We start from the raw sequence: 13,822 nt of genomic DNA, 5'->3' as shown, positions 1-13,822 counted from the left end.
ATTGAGGCAATCTAGATAAATATATTCTTGAACATTCACATTTAGTTTCAGGGTTAGTTCTGTGGCCTCCCTTAGATTTTATTTTAGAATGCATCTATTTACACTGGTGTATACTATGTTTTTGTTTTGTCTTTTACTCACTATGTCCCTATATATATTTCTTTATCACTTATCCTTCTTTTCCTACTATAAGAGTTATAATTTTATTATAAGCAAATAGCTGATAAAGGCTAGTAACACTGAATTATGTGCTGACACTTTTTTTTTAAAGGGAGGTGTGGATAGATGGTTTTACCTTTTTTTGCATTATTTTATTGGGATAGTCTTAAGTATTTGGGGTCTCCTAGCTAGGTAGCAGGGTTCTACAGGTAGATGGGAGAGTAACAGTTATGTCTGGAGAACTAGTTTATGACTCCTGTGTAAGTAGGTCTCTGTGATCTAAGTGACAGTCGGAAGTCATCTGATCACAATTCTTAGGAATTGTAAAATAATTCTAATATTACCACAAAACAAATATAATAAAAGGCAATTTATTTTTAAAATGTAATTCACATATAAGGTTTGCATATACATACTAAAATGGAAGTGGATGTAAAACTGTACATTTGACAAATTAATGCTTTTAACAAAAAAAGGTATGAAATATAACTGGGCCATTCACCAGGTAATTACAGGATTTATGAAGAATATTTATATGAGCTGTGAGCATAGTGTACTGGTTCAAATTGTCTGATGAACAGCATTTTATTTAAATCCTGACAGTTCTTTTCCAGGGGTTACCTATATAAAGTTAGCCTCAAAAGTTCACATTGGAGACTTGCATGTGGTAGGTTGCACTGTTGTATCATGCAAATATAAACTATTTTGAAAAGCAGCAGAGTGGAATATAGAAGGAACATGGCCAAAGCCTCTAGAAGGGTTAAGGATTCTGTGATGGACACTGAAGACCCCTGGGCATGGAGGAACCATACTTGTAGCTGAAGAATGCTTTTCGCAATACTGAGCTGGGCACATTTCCTGAATGGCTGCTGCTTTGTGCTGCGAGATGGGGAGGAAGAAGAAAGGCACACCAGGAAGACCTCAATATCCTTGTGGAGGTTAGCAGACTGAAAGTGACATCCATACAGCATTAATCTTTTTGAGAAACTAACATTTTACAGTGTTTGCAGGTTTTTGGCCAACTACAGATTTGAAATAGCTACTCACACAGTTCTATCAGTGTCACCTATGAGCCATAGCTAACATCAGGTAACAGAACATCAAGTAAAAGAACATGATCAACAGTGACAGCCAAGGTCTCAGAGCTCTCTCAGACTGCTGGCTGTGGGAGCAGTATTTACTGCACTTTAGTTCTGCAACCTGAAGGTGGAAATTACAAACCGGTAGATGAAAGAAACTTCCAAATGAGAGCATTCTGAAGGACAGCTTACCATAGTAAGTCTGTATACTAAAGGAACCTAAGCAGTGGACAGAACAAATACAGTTACGGCAATCTGCTGAATCGCACTGCTCACAAGGTAGGTGTGTAACCAGCCGCATGAAGAGGCATGGAGTTGATCAGATGCTGCAGGTAGAATTGCCAGCTGCTCCCCAGAAACCAGCCTGTGCTTATGCAGCTTGAAAAACCTTGACCTAGTAGTTAAGTATGAATTTCCTAGGGCTGCCATAACCAAGTACCACACGCTAGATCTCTTTAAACAACAGAAATTTATTCTCTAACTGTTCAGGAATATGGAAGTCTGAAATCGAGGTGTTGATGAGATTGGTTCCTTCTGGAGGCTCTGAGGCAGGAACTGTCCAATGACTCCCTTAGCTTCCAGGGCTGCCAGCAATCCTTGGCATTCCTGGGCTTCCGTTATCATATTGCCTACTTCTCTGTGTCTCTGTGTCTTACCTCTTCTTGTCAGGACACCAGTCATTTGATTTAGAGCCCACTCTCAATCCAGGTTAATTTCATCTCAAGAGTTTTACTAATTTCCTCTGCAAAGATCCTGTTTTCAGACAAGTTATGTTCTAAGGTACTGGGTAAACACGGATGTTTGAGGGACACTATTCAGCTCACTACGCTCATCCTTGTCATCACTGCCATAACGGTGGAGGTAGTGCCGTCATCTTTGGGAATTATGAAGCAGTTAAGGGCAGTTTGCACCGATAGGTGTACATACACGGAAGCATTTAGAATTATGTTGTAAAATGCTTTGGTATTTAAGGGTTATTGTCAATAAGCTTGTGAATTACTCTTCATAGCATCATATGCAAACACTAAAGCAGTTAAACTAAAATTAATAATATGCCTCTGCATTTTAGGAATTATTTACAGGCAATGGCAATTTCAATAATTCCAATAAATGATTTCAGTGGGCAAAATAGAGAGATGTGATCCCAGTTAGATTATAGAGGCGTTACATCATGGGAGAAGCTGTTGTGAGGATCATAGACTCCAAAGCTAGACAATTAGGGTTCAAACCCCAGCTCTGCCTGTTGCTGGAGGTATAAACTTGGATGAGTTCTTTATCCTCTCTGGGATATGAAAGTTTGCTTACCTATAAAATGGGAATAATAGTGGTACTTGATTCAGATTACCTAGGTTAACATGCGTAAATACTTGTACTTGAATAGCTCCTAATAAGCACTGTAAATTCTCTACATTTGTTGTAGCTGTTGCCATTATTTTTTAGTGATTATTTCTTGCTGGTACACATCTACCTATGCTGTCAATGATGCAGGTAAATATGAGTCTCTGTAAATAACATATTATAATAGAATTTTAATACATATCCTCAAAAGTTATTTGAGCAGATCCCACTGTGTCTTGCCTGAAACTTAAGTAAACTTAAGAAGACAGAGGCAAGAATTTTGTAGATTTGTTACTCAACATTTTTTTGGCATTTTTCTAAAAATTAAAGAATGATGTGCATAGGAAATTTTACAGATCATAAATGTGCAGAACAATGCATATTCACCATTGGGACATATACTGGTATAGGGAATGGATTTAGTAAAATGAGTTGTATTTTCCTTCCTCTGCTTTAGCCTGAGTCCCTATAATTTCATATTTTGAATTTCGATATAAATTTTCTTTTGAAAGAGGAGTTCTGCTGCTAAAATCCTTTAAAAATACAACTAGTATCCAGCAATTCTTCAACAACTTGGAGGTTATCTTGTTCTGGAACTATTTGCATGTTATGTAAAACAAATTTACCATCCCAGAATTATTAAGGAATGCCATGTGGAAATATGAACTAACACTTGAAATAAATGATATAAGTGATAGACATCTAAAAAGATATTTACTTCTCTTCATAGGAAAATCTGAAGGAAAGATGTTCTTAGATAATCTTCTCTCCCTTCAGAAGAAGTTGTCTTTAAGTATTGATTTAAAATTGATCAGTACTGAGCTTCTGTCATATAAATATGTCTATCACTCTTCTGGCAGTTAATCAGTAGCTATCAACCTCATAGTTTAAGGAAAAAGTACTAGTTCTATTCATTAGTGTACTAATAGTAGTTCATTTTTTATATGTTTTGAACCCTATAAAGAAAGGAACCCTATAAAAACTCTTCCCACAAAGTATGTTGAACTCTTGCTGTGTAGCAAATACAATGCTAACGCTTGTATTAGTAAAGATTAGACTTTGAGTGACAGAAGAAAACAAAACAGTGGCTTAAATAAGATTCATTTGTTTGTTACTTCATGATCCATTTTTGGGGTACCTCTTCTGTCCCACTTGGGGCAGCATTTGGGGTCCTGAATAGAGCCATGAACACAAATGTCTCTGCTCTCTTGAAGTTTACATTTTAGGTGGTGAATGTAGAACACAAACCAACCAAAAAAAGAAGGCAATGTGTATTACGTCAGATGGTTAGTTCTGGAATCCCAGGCTAGGGTTTATTGAAATTTAGGTTGAGTGGTCAGAGAAAGCCCCATAGAGAAGGAAGCCTTTGTGTGAAAACCTGAAGGTGTGAGAAGGAAAGGTTTTCTGTATCTGAGAGAAGCACTCCAGGCAGAGGGAAGAGCAGTTGGATAGGCACCCACAGATGAACGTGAGCCTGGGACAGAGGTAGGTCGGGGAAGCGCGAGAGAAGATAAGGTCAGAAAGGTAACAGATTCTATAGGACTTCCGTGGTCATTGTAAGAATTTTTATCTTTATTCTGAGATGGGAAGCCATTGGAAGGGTTTTGAGCAGAAAAGGGACATCTGACTTGCATTTTCAAAGCACTGTTCAGGCTGCTCTGTTGGAGGAACAATAGCAGAAGTAAAATCACATCAGTGCTGTAATGATGATCCAGCGGAGAGACCATGTCGGCCTGGGTCCGGAGGAGATAGCAGTGGGTAGAAGTATTTAATAATGAATATACTTTGAAGCTAGAGCCAACAGGACCTCTCTGACTGGGTGTGTGGGGTAAGAGAGAAAGAAGAGTCTTAACACTAATTATGTTTACTGCGATGTAGGAGCAGATTCAAGGAGGAAGATAAGTTCCAATTTGAAAATATGAGTTTAAGATGCCTATTAAACATAAAGGAAACATGTTCAATAGGCAGTTGGAGTTTAGGGGCAAGATCTAGAAAGGAGAAAAAAATGGAAAATTGTTTAGTCCAGAAATATGCAGTCCAGGACTTAGTTGAATGGTCTCTAATGACCACAACTGAAAATTCATCCCCTCTCTTAATGTGCAAGTCAGTCTATGTATACTTAGTATTTACTATGGAACACATGAAAAGCAGTAACTCCTCCCTCCCATGCACTTACAAACAAACCATTGCCCTGAGGAAACAGTTTGAATATTGTTACAAATGTGTGTAATATGGACCTCTTCAATATTTACCATGCTCTTGAACATTTTTTTTGTAGAAAGGAGTTTTCAGATCTGTAGATGGGTAAACGTGCTCTTCTACTAGATAAGCTTCTTCTACCAATATTGTTTTCTCTTCCAAAAAAGCCGTTTTGCCTTTGACACTGTTCATAATTGTAGAGAACAAGGCTGCTTGTGATTCCCCAGAGTGCAGAAAATGGTTCAACAGAACTGACCTGAGGGGGTCCGGTCCATTCATTGGCAGTTCTCACCATTTCCTCTGCATGCATTCTACCTTGCCTTTTTCCAGGTTCCATAGCAAGTACAGGAAGTAGTGTGATACTTAAAAAATTGATTACAATAAACACAAAACCCTCACTGCACAGTGTACAGTAAGTCAATTAGGGAATGCAAATTATGATGTGTTAAATAGGGGGTCTCATCAAGAATTAGAACAATGGGAAGAAAGAAAAGCTGAGCAGAGGAAGGCCAGCTGCTCGGTGAGAATTATTGGCCACTTGCTTAGTATTGCTTCTTTCAACCTACTTTTCCTATTATGAACCAAGCTGCAATTTGAGTTTGTGCTTTTTTACCATCTTGTTTCAGTTTTCAAAATAATAATGGATTTTATAATGACATTCTAGGACTTGCTATAGGCCTATTAATATTAAGGTTTCTTTAAATGCTGCACAAGTTTTTGTCCATGTTGTCCATCTAACTTATTTTTAACTTGCATTTACAAAATGCCTTTATTATTAACAGCCAACTGGGAAAAATTGTTTTGTTGGGAGACTGAGTTGCTATGCCTCTAGTTTCCCCCACAAAACGATTATATCTATGAGCATAGGAAGGTTAATTTAGTTTGAATGCTTAAATTGTTTTGGGGTAATAAGTTGTTTTTTAAAATTCTTTGTGGAAATCAATTTCCCTGGAAGATACCATGATATATAAGAATGAGTGTGACATTTCTTAGTAAGCTTATTATGAAATAATGACTAACAAGTCCAGGAGATATTCGCAGGGGATTATTATTTAATTACAAAGACTACTTAAATGTATATAATTTCTACTGTTCTTTCTTATTTGAAGTCTTAACATGGTATGTCATAGGGTCACCATATTACAGAAAGCCTATGTTAATTACTGCTTTAAATATTTATAGTTGTGATTTTTAACTTTTATTTTGCTGTAACACCTCTAGCATATAATTACTACAATGACAAGACACTTGCAGACAAATCTCTTAGATTTTAAGATTTTAAGGTTTTAGATATTTAGTATATTTTCCCCATCTCATTTTTAATGCTTTTATCTCGAGACATTAAAGTTTAATCCAAAACCCATTTCTTTAGCAAACATTTGAGTATCTGCAATATGTTTTATACCTGAAGATACAAAGATAAATAAAATATGGTGTCTTCCCTTAAGGGATTCCCAGTCGATTGGGAGAGGAAGACATATAAAAAGATATAACTAATAGAGTGTATTAATTGCAAAAATAGATAATTCCCAGGTATGATGGGTAGGGAGGGCACCTCACCATGGGGCTGGCTGGAATTTTTGACCATGAGTAGGAATGGTTCAGAGGTAGAGTGGGCAAGGCAAATAGACACATTATTCCAGTGTCAGCACTTACAGAATGGATGAAGAGAGATTGGGGATGGGAAACTATGAGCCGGATGTTGTTTTGGGAGTGAAGTATAGCACAGTATGAAGCAGAATCAACCCACCTGTGGGTAGTGCTCAGAAGTTGTCATGAATTCAGTGTACTGGCAGGTTTTAAGCAGGGAAGGGTATCTTTAAATTAGTCTTTGGAAACCCCCATCCATTGTGTGGAGAAGGCACTAGAAAAAAGCAATAGGATACCAGAGATCAGAGAAGAGATAAGGGTCCAGATAACTTGAATAGTGTTCAAGCAGCAAAGAATTAAGTACTGTTTGTCATGTCAAATTTGGATGCCATGATTGTTTGGATTTGAGGGTTGCAGGAGAGGGAAGGGCAAAACTAGCATATTTCTATCAAAGGGAACAAAATTCATGGTTCTGCTGTCTGCTGAGGGGTGGAGATTACAGATAGGCAGTTGGCTGAGGGCAGACACACATGTCTGAGGTGACTGAGAGACATTCCGTCTGACTGAATATTAACTGAGTAAAATGCAAAAGTTGAAATTGCCTTAAAATAATCTAGTCAACTCTGTTTGGTGATGGCTATGTTTTCTTACTTCTAAATAATGGAAATGAATAAAAAAATAAGATTCATTTCTTGGTCAAGAAATGTGATAAAGTTCAAATATAAATTCATACACAGGTCACACACACAGACACCAGTAAATTAACACTTCTTTGAGGATGTACAATTTAAAACTCTGCTGCTGTTGGGATTTCTAATACAAAAACTATAGTCATTGACCTCAAAGAACTAGAACATATGAATGGTGTGACTAAAATTTTTTTGTTTGAAGATGTATTAAGGAACTATATGGAAATACAAAATATGGAAATACAATTGCTGAAAAAGAAACAGTAGAGGGAATTATTATATATTCTTTAGTTTTTCCCATTAGATGGCCCAAACATTAGATTATATTTTATTTGCTAGAATTTACACACAGCTTTCTTTCTTCCATATGCTTTGACCCTTATTTAAAAACTAAGAGTGAAAAGCTGGGCAATCACACTTAAATTATCTAACCTTAGTGTACAAGTAATGTAGTCGAAGACTGTTGATGAAGGGTTTCCATCTGTGGAGTAGCCACAAAAACCATTTTACTCTTTATGACACTTTCACGTTTGAATATTCCTCAAACATTCGTAATACTTTACTCCTGTAATTAGCAGCTTTTCTTCTTAGTCTGACTTCCACAACACTGTTCCTGGCATGATAATGGTAGTGATGATATGATTTTTTTTACCTTTCTTTTGATTCTAATATTACTTATTTCAGTCTTGAAGTTCTTCATTTCTTACTAAGTTCTAAGAACATTGCATAGTGCAATAATATACTTTAAAAAAATTAATCCTCTGTTTTAGCATTTCATCTTTTATGAAATACCTGTGAGGTCAGTATATAACCTCACAAATAGTGGGATTCTTCCCATTTTATTGATGTAGAAATTGAGCCAAGGGGAAGTTGCCTCAAATTACAATGATAGAACTTAGTGCCTGACCCACTGGCTACCGAAGAGTTGGAAAAGGCTCTAAGAAAAACGTAACACAGCTTTTCCTCTTAAGCCCTTCTTGTCCCACTGAGAAGTACTCATCGCCCACTGGGATGGCTCTGTGTTCACGTACAAGCAGCTGGCCTCCTCTGAGGGCGGCTCAGGCTGTTAGACAGCTCTGAGAACAACCATTCATGAATCAAAAATGTACTTAAATGTACTGAAGATCTGCCCTCTGGCCAGACATGTAGTTCTGTTTCCATGTGGCATAGTCAAAAATATGTATTTTTTACTTGCTTTTTTTCCTGGTTCCTAATATAGAATTCCTAAAACCATTGGAATTTTCCTAAGTGATAAGTGTATTTAGTATGCTAATGAGATGACTCAGGCTGATGAGGCACCCTAGATATCCTCAGTTTGGGGGCTGGCCACCAGAGGTAACAAACGTGGTTAGAAGATGTAGAACAACCAGCCCATCCTCTGACCTCCAGGGAGATGAAAGGGGATGGAGAAGAGTTCAGTCACCCTGGCACATGATTTAATCATCATGGCTTTGTGATAAACTTGCAATAAGAACTCTGAAACAGTGAGGCTAAGGGAGCCTTTGTTTTTGAAGCACTGATATGCCGGGAGGATCGTGCCCGCAGAGCAGGAAAGAAAGCTCTGTACCACTTGCCCACCCCTCCCTTAAACCCATTCCTTGTCCTATACATCTCTTCCATTTGGTTATTCCTGAGGTATATCCTTTATAATAGAACTATAATAGCAACTATAGTACTTCCGTTAGTTCTGTGAGTCATACTAGAAAATTTTGCAAAGTAATCAGAGTGGGGCTTGGGAACCTCTAAATTTATAGCCAATTGGTCAGAAGTATGGGTGATCCCCAGGACATATGACTGTCTTCTGAAGTGAGAGCAGTCTCATGGGACCGAGTCGAAAAATGTGTGGGGTCTCCTCTAACTCCAAAGTAGTTGGTGTTAGAATTGAATTAAGTTGGAAGACACTTATTTGGTGTCAGAAAATTGGGGGGTGTTGGACTGATGTTCAATTAGGTGTTGGGGAAAAAAAATCCATCTGTGTTTCCTCCCACTGTTGCCTTGGGCTTTTTGTTACATGGGAGTTCCTCAGACTTATATGTGCCCATTCTTTAGGCATTTCGGAAATTTGATGTGTGTGTATAATAAAATTGAATCAGTTGATTAAAATGTATTATCTTAAGTATGTGGTTTTATTCAATGGTGTATTAACACATTAAATGTAATGTTCATTCAAAAACAGTAGCATACGTAGCTGTCATCCCCCACCAGAATGCTTAAGTGTGGTCCTTTGGGCTTAGCTGTACGTGGACTACTTGTGCTAGGCGAGAATATGTAAACAAACAAACAACAAACAAACCATAATGTGAAATGTCAATGTGAAAATCACATCTGTGTACTTAAATGTTATGAGTAGAGGTTTAAAAAAAATTGATTATGTCAGCAATTAGTAATTTCTATATAGCAAAATGGTTAAAAATAGTCTAGAATTAAACTACCTAAATTGAAATCATGGCTTCACCACTTTTAGATGTTTAACTTTTACTTCACCCGTCATTTCACTTCATCTTCTGTACAATTGGACAATAATATTTATTTCATGATGAACTTGTGAGGATTAAAATAATTAATTGTTGGAAAATGTACATAAGCACAGTAAATGTTAGCTGCTATTATTATTACCACTATGACTATCATTACAACTGTCACTCCTATTACACTTCTTTTTTTGAACCTCATATGTAACATCAAGTGGTTGTACAGCCTGTAAACTGTTCTGAGCATATAGTTCTGAGCATATAGTTTTTATTTTTTGACATGTTATTATAATGCTTTTGAACACTTCTTTGAACTTTTGTTTTTGAACCTTTATTTAGTGAGAAGTTTCAAAGTTTAAAGAAGTATAAGAATAACTGAACTCCTGTAAGAAAAACTTCCTGAGAAATGATAGAGGAAATGCTGATGGGATGTTGAGAGGAGAGGTCAAATAGACCAGGAGAAGGAATCTCTTCTTGTAATGCAGATAGAAAACTTTCAAAGAAGCAGAAAGCCATTTGGAACTGAGAAGAGTAAATGAAACACCATAGGCACAACGAAATTCGTGTCTTGGTTGTGAATAATTGACAGATACAAAGATAAAAGAGCATAGCATAGGAAATATGTGCTATCACCATGAGCAGTGTACAGAAGATATTGGACACTTGAATTAATAAATAAGCACTCATGTGATGGAAATATTTTATGTATCCTGTTACCTGAGTTATTGTCTCAAATTTAAGGATCACCGAAAGAGGCAATATGAGTAGTGAAAAGCTATGGAAAAAATATGCATCATTGTAAGGTCAGAATGGCTTTACTAGAGTGGGACCAAAGGTTAAAATATCATCACTCTTTGGACACAACCATTTTCTGTGGCTCTCTGAAGTGTGCAATCATTGGACTCATTAAACATTGTATCTGAGAACTGGCTTGCTAATTGTGTTTGCTACAAGATATATTAAGGTATATTAACAGCTATTAATATGTTAGAATAGCAAATGTTATTTTGTGTAGAGCAAGTTGAAAAAAACAAAATAACAATTCCGTGTTCTCATAAATTATATTTTTTTTCATTCCTCTCTTGTACTCCCATCTATTTACCAAGGTAAATAATAGTTTGTCTTTGTTTTTTTAAGTCAGTCCCATTTTGTTAGACATTTATGTTACTTTCCCATCTTTATTGGTAAAATCTGATTTACACCCAATCCTCAGGATTAATTTTAAGCCTGAAAATGGTAGAGTACCTACAATTATTATATGCATTTTCAAACATCATTTTATGTAGTTCACATTAATGGGAAGCAAAAGTAAAACTTAATATGAACCTAAAGTAAATATCTGAAAGTTTGGCTTAGACTCTACATCTTTATATATTGTTAGTTCTTTTTCTTCATGTCATCTAAAATTAACTATGCAAAGATTTTAGGCCATGATCCTTAAACGTTTGCTCTGCTGTGTTGTGCAGTACATTCTGGTAATACCTTAGTACCCTTCTATGCCATTTCTTCCTTCATGTGCACTTCAGCAGTTTGAAGTCGAAGAAGGAAAACCTTTATTAGACAATAAACACAGACTGTGCTCAGGTTATAGTAAAGAAAGTCTGACATTTGTTCCATGTCACTCAAATAGTCTCTCATACCTTAGGTTGTTGCTATCGTGGATTAGTTTGAATGATAGAGCAACTCTTCCCTAACCTTTCCATGTGCTCACTGTTGCCTCTCAAGAGATAATGTTTTGAAAAATACTAAAATGATATTGAAATGGATTTAATTTTAAATACAGTCTTTGCCTTCCTTTCTCTGAGCAGACTGATTATTCTGTAGTGTTAGTAGAGCTCAAGGACTCTAACTTTTTCTTAAGTGTAGTTCATTCATGTACACATTTCCTAAATTTCATCTTAATTTTTAAAGAATCTTTTATTGGATTTCCTTTATTCCTGGATTTAAAAATTGAAATGAAAAAAATTGTGAAATTTATTTTTCCTTTTAATTATAGTGAATCTTCTTACTTCATTATTGTAAGTTTTTTCACAAGTGTTTTGTTCCTAGAGTGTTTTACCTTTTATATATTATAATTTTGTCTTTTCAAGGCATTTAATATACTCTCTTTTAGTCTCTGTAGAAACGCTGGAAAAGAATTTGAAGCAGATGGGAAGGCAACTTCAACAGCTTGAGAAAGATTTGGAAACCTTTCCCACTCCTGAGGACTTGCATGATAAGTTTGTGACAAAGATGTCCATATCCTTTTGATATCTAAATAACTTAAGTCACTAGTCAACTAGAATTTATGTAATGTTATTAAGTATATGCATTAACCAGAGGTCATTTTATAATGCCCAACTGCAGAAAGTTTGACCTTTGCCTTCATGTAGGGAAATTTTTCAGTGTTTATCTATGATATAAATAATACACAAATAGATTCTATTGGTTTCAATTCTCTTTTTCCTTTTTATCAATTGAATAATATTTTCCCTCATCTTTTCCCTTCCATATGCCCCATTTCTTTCTGATTGATTTCATGGTAAATTGGAAGGACATGAAAATTCAATTTGAGGAAGTTTAAATCTAAATCATCATGTGATTTTAGATACTTTTAAAATATTTCAAGAAGTAGATAAAGATTTCACAAATTGGTGCAACTAGTCAGCTTAATATCAAGGGTTACTATATATTAAAAAGCACCTCATATTCCAGAAATGTTAATATTTCCTTTAGAAATACTGCATGGTTCCAAAATCAAAACTGAGTTGTGTAGGTATTCTCCAAACCCAAAATAAAGTCAACGTGTGTGTGTGTAAAATTAATAGCATATGATGTATATCCTGCTTAATTTAAGGTTTCTTTTGAATTCAATTATCTTTATTTCACTAACTTTGTGGCTTAATCTCTAATGAGTAATTGAAGTAATAAACTTTTCTTAATTTCCTGAAACTAATGTTGAGTTGCTTTGCAAACCATTCTGTGAAATTAGAGACTGATTATCTTCTGTGTTATAATAAAATGTTACTACTATGCATTATTAAAATCCCATATGGACTTCAGAATTCTATATGGAAGGATAACCCACTTCTAAAATGAGCTCTTATAAATACACACTCCTAATATTTTATTTTAAACTGAGATACTACTTTTCCTCTATCTCTTCTCCCCTGAGGTTTAGTGCATCACAAAACTATTATTTGGCTTGTCATAGGTTTTATTGTATATGCTTTTAGCTTAATTGTGAATTAGTTCAATTTTAGCTTTCTTCACTGTCTCTTTTGGGGAACAGCATAAAAATGCACTCCAGCAACAATCAATTCAGGCTAATGTGTTTGTTTCTTTTCATATCTTTTCTTTCATTGGGAAGGGCGCCTTTATCTTTTTTCTTTTATTAGGAAGGGCACCTTTATCACTGTATTTGAGAAGGTTGTTTTTTTAAAAGTAATGAGGAAATCTGTATTTTTTTTCATAAAAACTATATTTTTGCATCACTGTCTCATTTGGCAAAGTATCCTCCTTAAAACTAAATTTGTTATTGCATAGTTACCAGTTTCATCATTCTTAGCTTCTTCCCTAAGTCATTTTATCATGTTAAAATATTCATATGTGGCAGTTTATTTGCATCATTAAGTACTGTTATTTGAAGTACTTAGTATTGTTCCCTATAGGTAGAAAGCATTTTAGAAAGGTTTTGCTTGCATACAGTTTCTGGTAATACACTGTAAGCATACTAATTAGGGAGCTCAGGTTTCTGGAATATAGAAACTCAATTTCCTGAGCTTAGAGTAAAGGTGGTGGAATCCTGCTCAGTAGATGATCTTAGAACCTCTCCATACTTGTATTCATATGACACAAGAAGCTGAAAGATATTGGCCTCTCGAAAGATACGCAGCTCATAAAAAGCAACCAGCAGGAGATCAGAAACAGGAAGGATGACGCTTTCTTGGAAACAATTTTTCATTCTGAGGACAATTATACTCCACGGACAAGAAAGCTACTATATCCTGTCTCTAAATGTCACAACCTAGAAGCCTCTAATGAACTGATTAGCATTCATGTATCTCTTGGAAGTCAGATATATGAACAGTTGGTGCACTTTGCTATTGACAAAGCTTATAATCATAAATTTCTTTGCTGAGATTAGATTGCACTCGTTTGTTTTTCATCTTGGTTAGACGTACTAGTTTTGAAGTAATTAAATTCATTCATTGCAAAGCTTTGTTTACTTTAATTAGGACTGACAACAAGTCAGATTTTGAATATTAAATGTATTTATACAGATCTTATTAAAATGGCAAGTTGTGAGCTTCTTAGG

General features: G+C 35.6%; 1 protein-coding gene across 1 annotated transcript in view; it reads left to right on the top strand.

Moving 5' to 3' along the window:
• The window catches only part of DIAPH3 (diaphanous related formin 3), a 536,969-nt gene that overhangs the window by 332,971 nt on the left and 190,176 nt on the right, over window positions 1-13,822 (top strand). Inside the window, exon 23 of the mRNA XM_057494450.1 lies at window positions 11,639-11,763. Within this exon, the coding sequence (XP_057350433.1) occupies window positions 11,639-11,763 (125 nt within the window). The remainder of the gene's footprint in view (window positions 1-11,638; window positions 11,764-13,822) is intronic.

This window comes from Manis pentadactyla, chromosome 17 (assembly GCF_030020395.1).
Source record: "Manis pentadactyla isolate mManPen7 chromosome 17, mManPen7.hap1, whole genome shotgun sequence".
NCBI classification, from domain to species: Eukaryota; Metazoa; Chordata; class Mammalia; order Pholidota; family Manidae; genus Manis; species Manis pentadactyla.
This window is presented reverse-complemented; position numbering and strand designations above follow the sequence as displayed.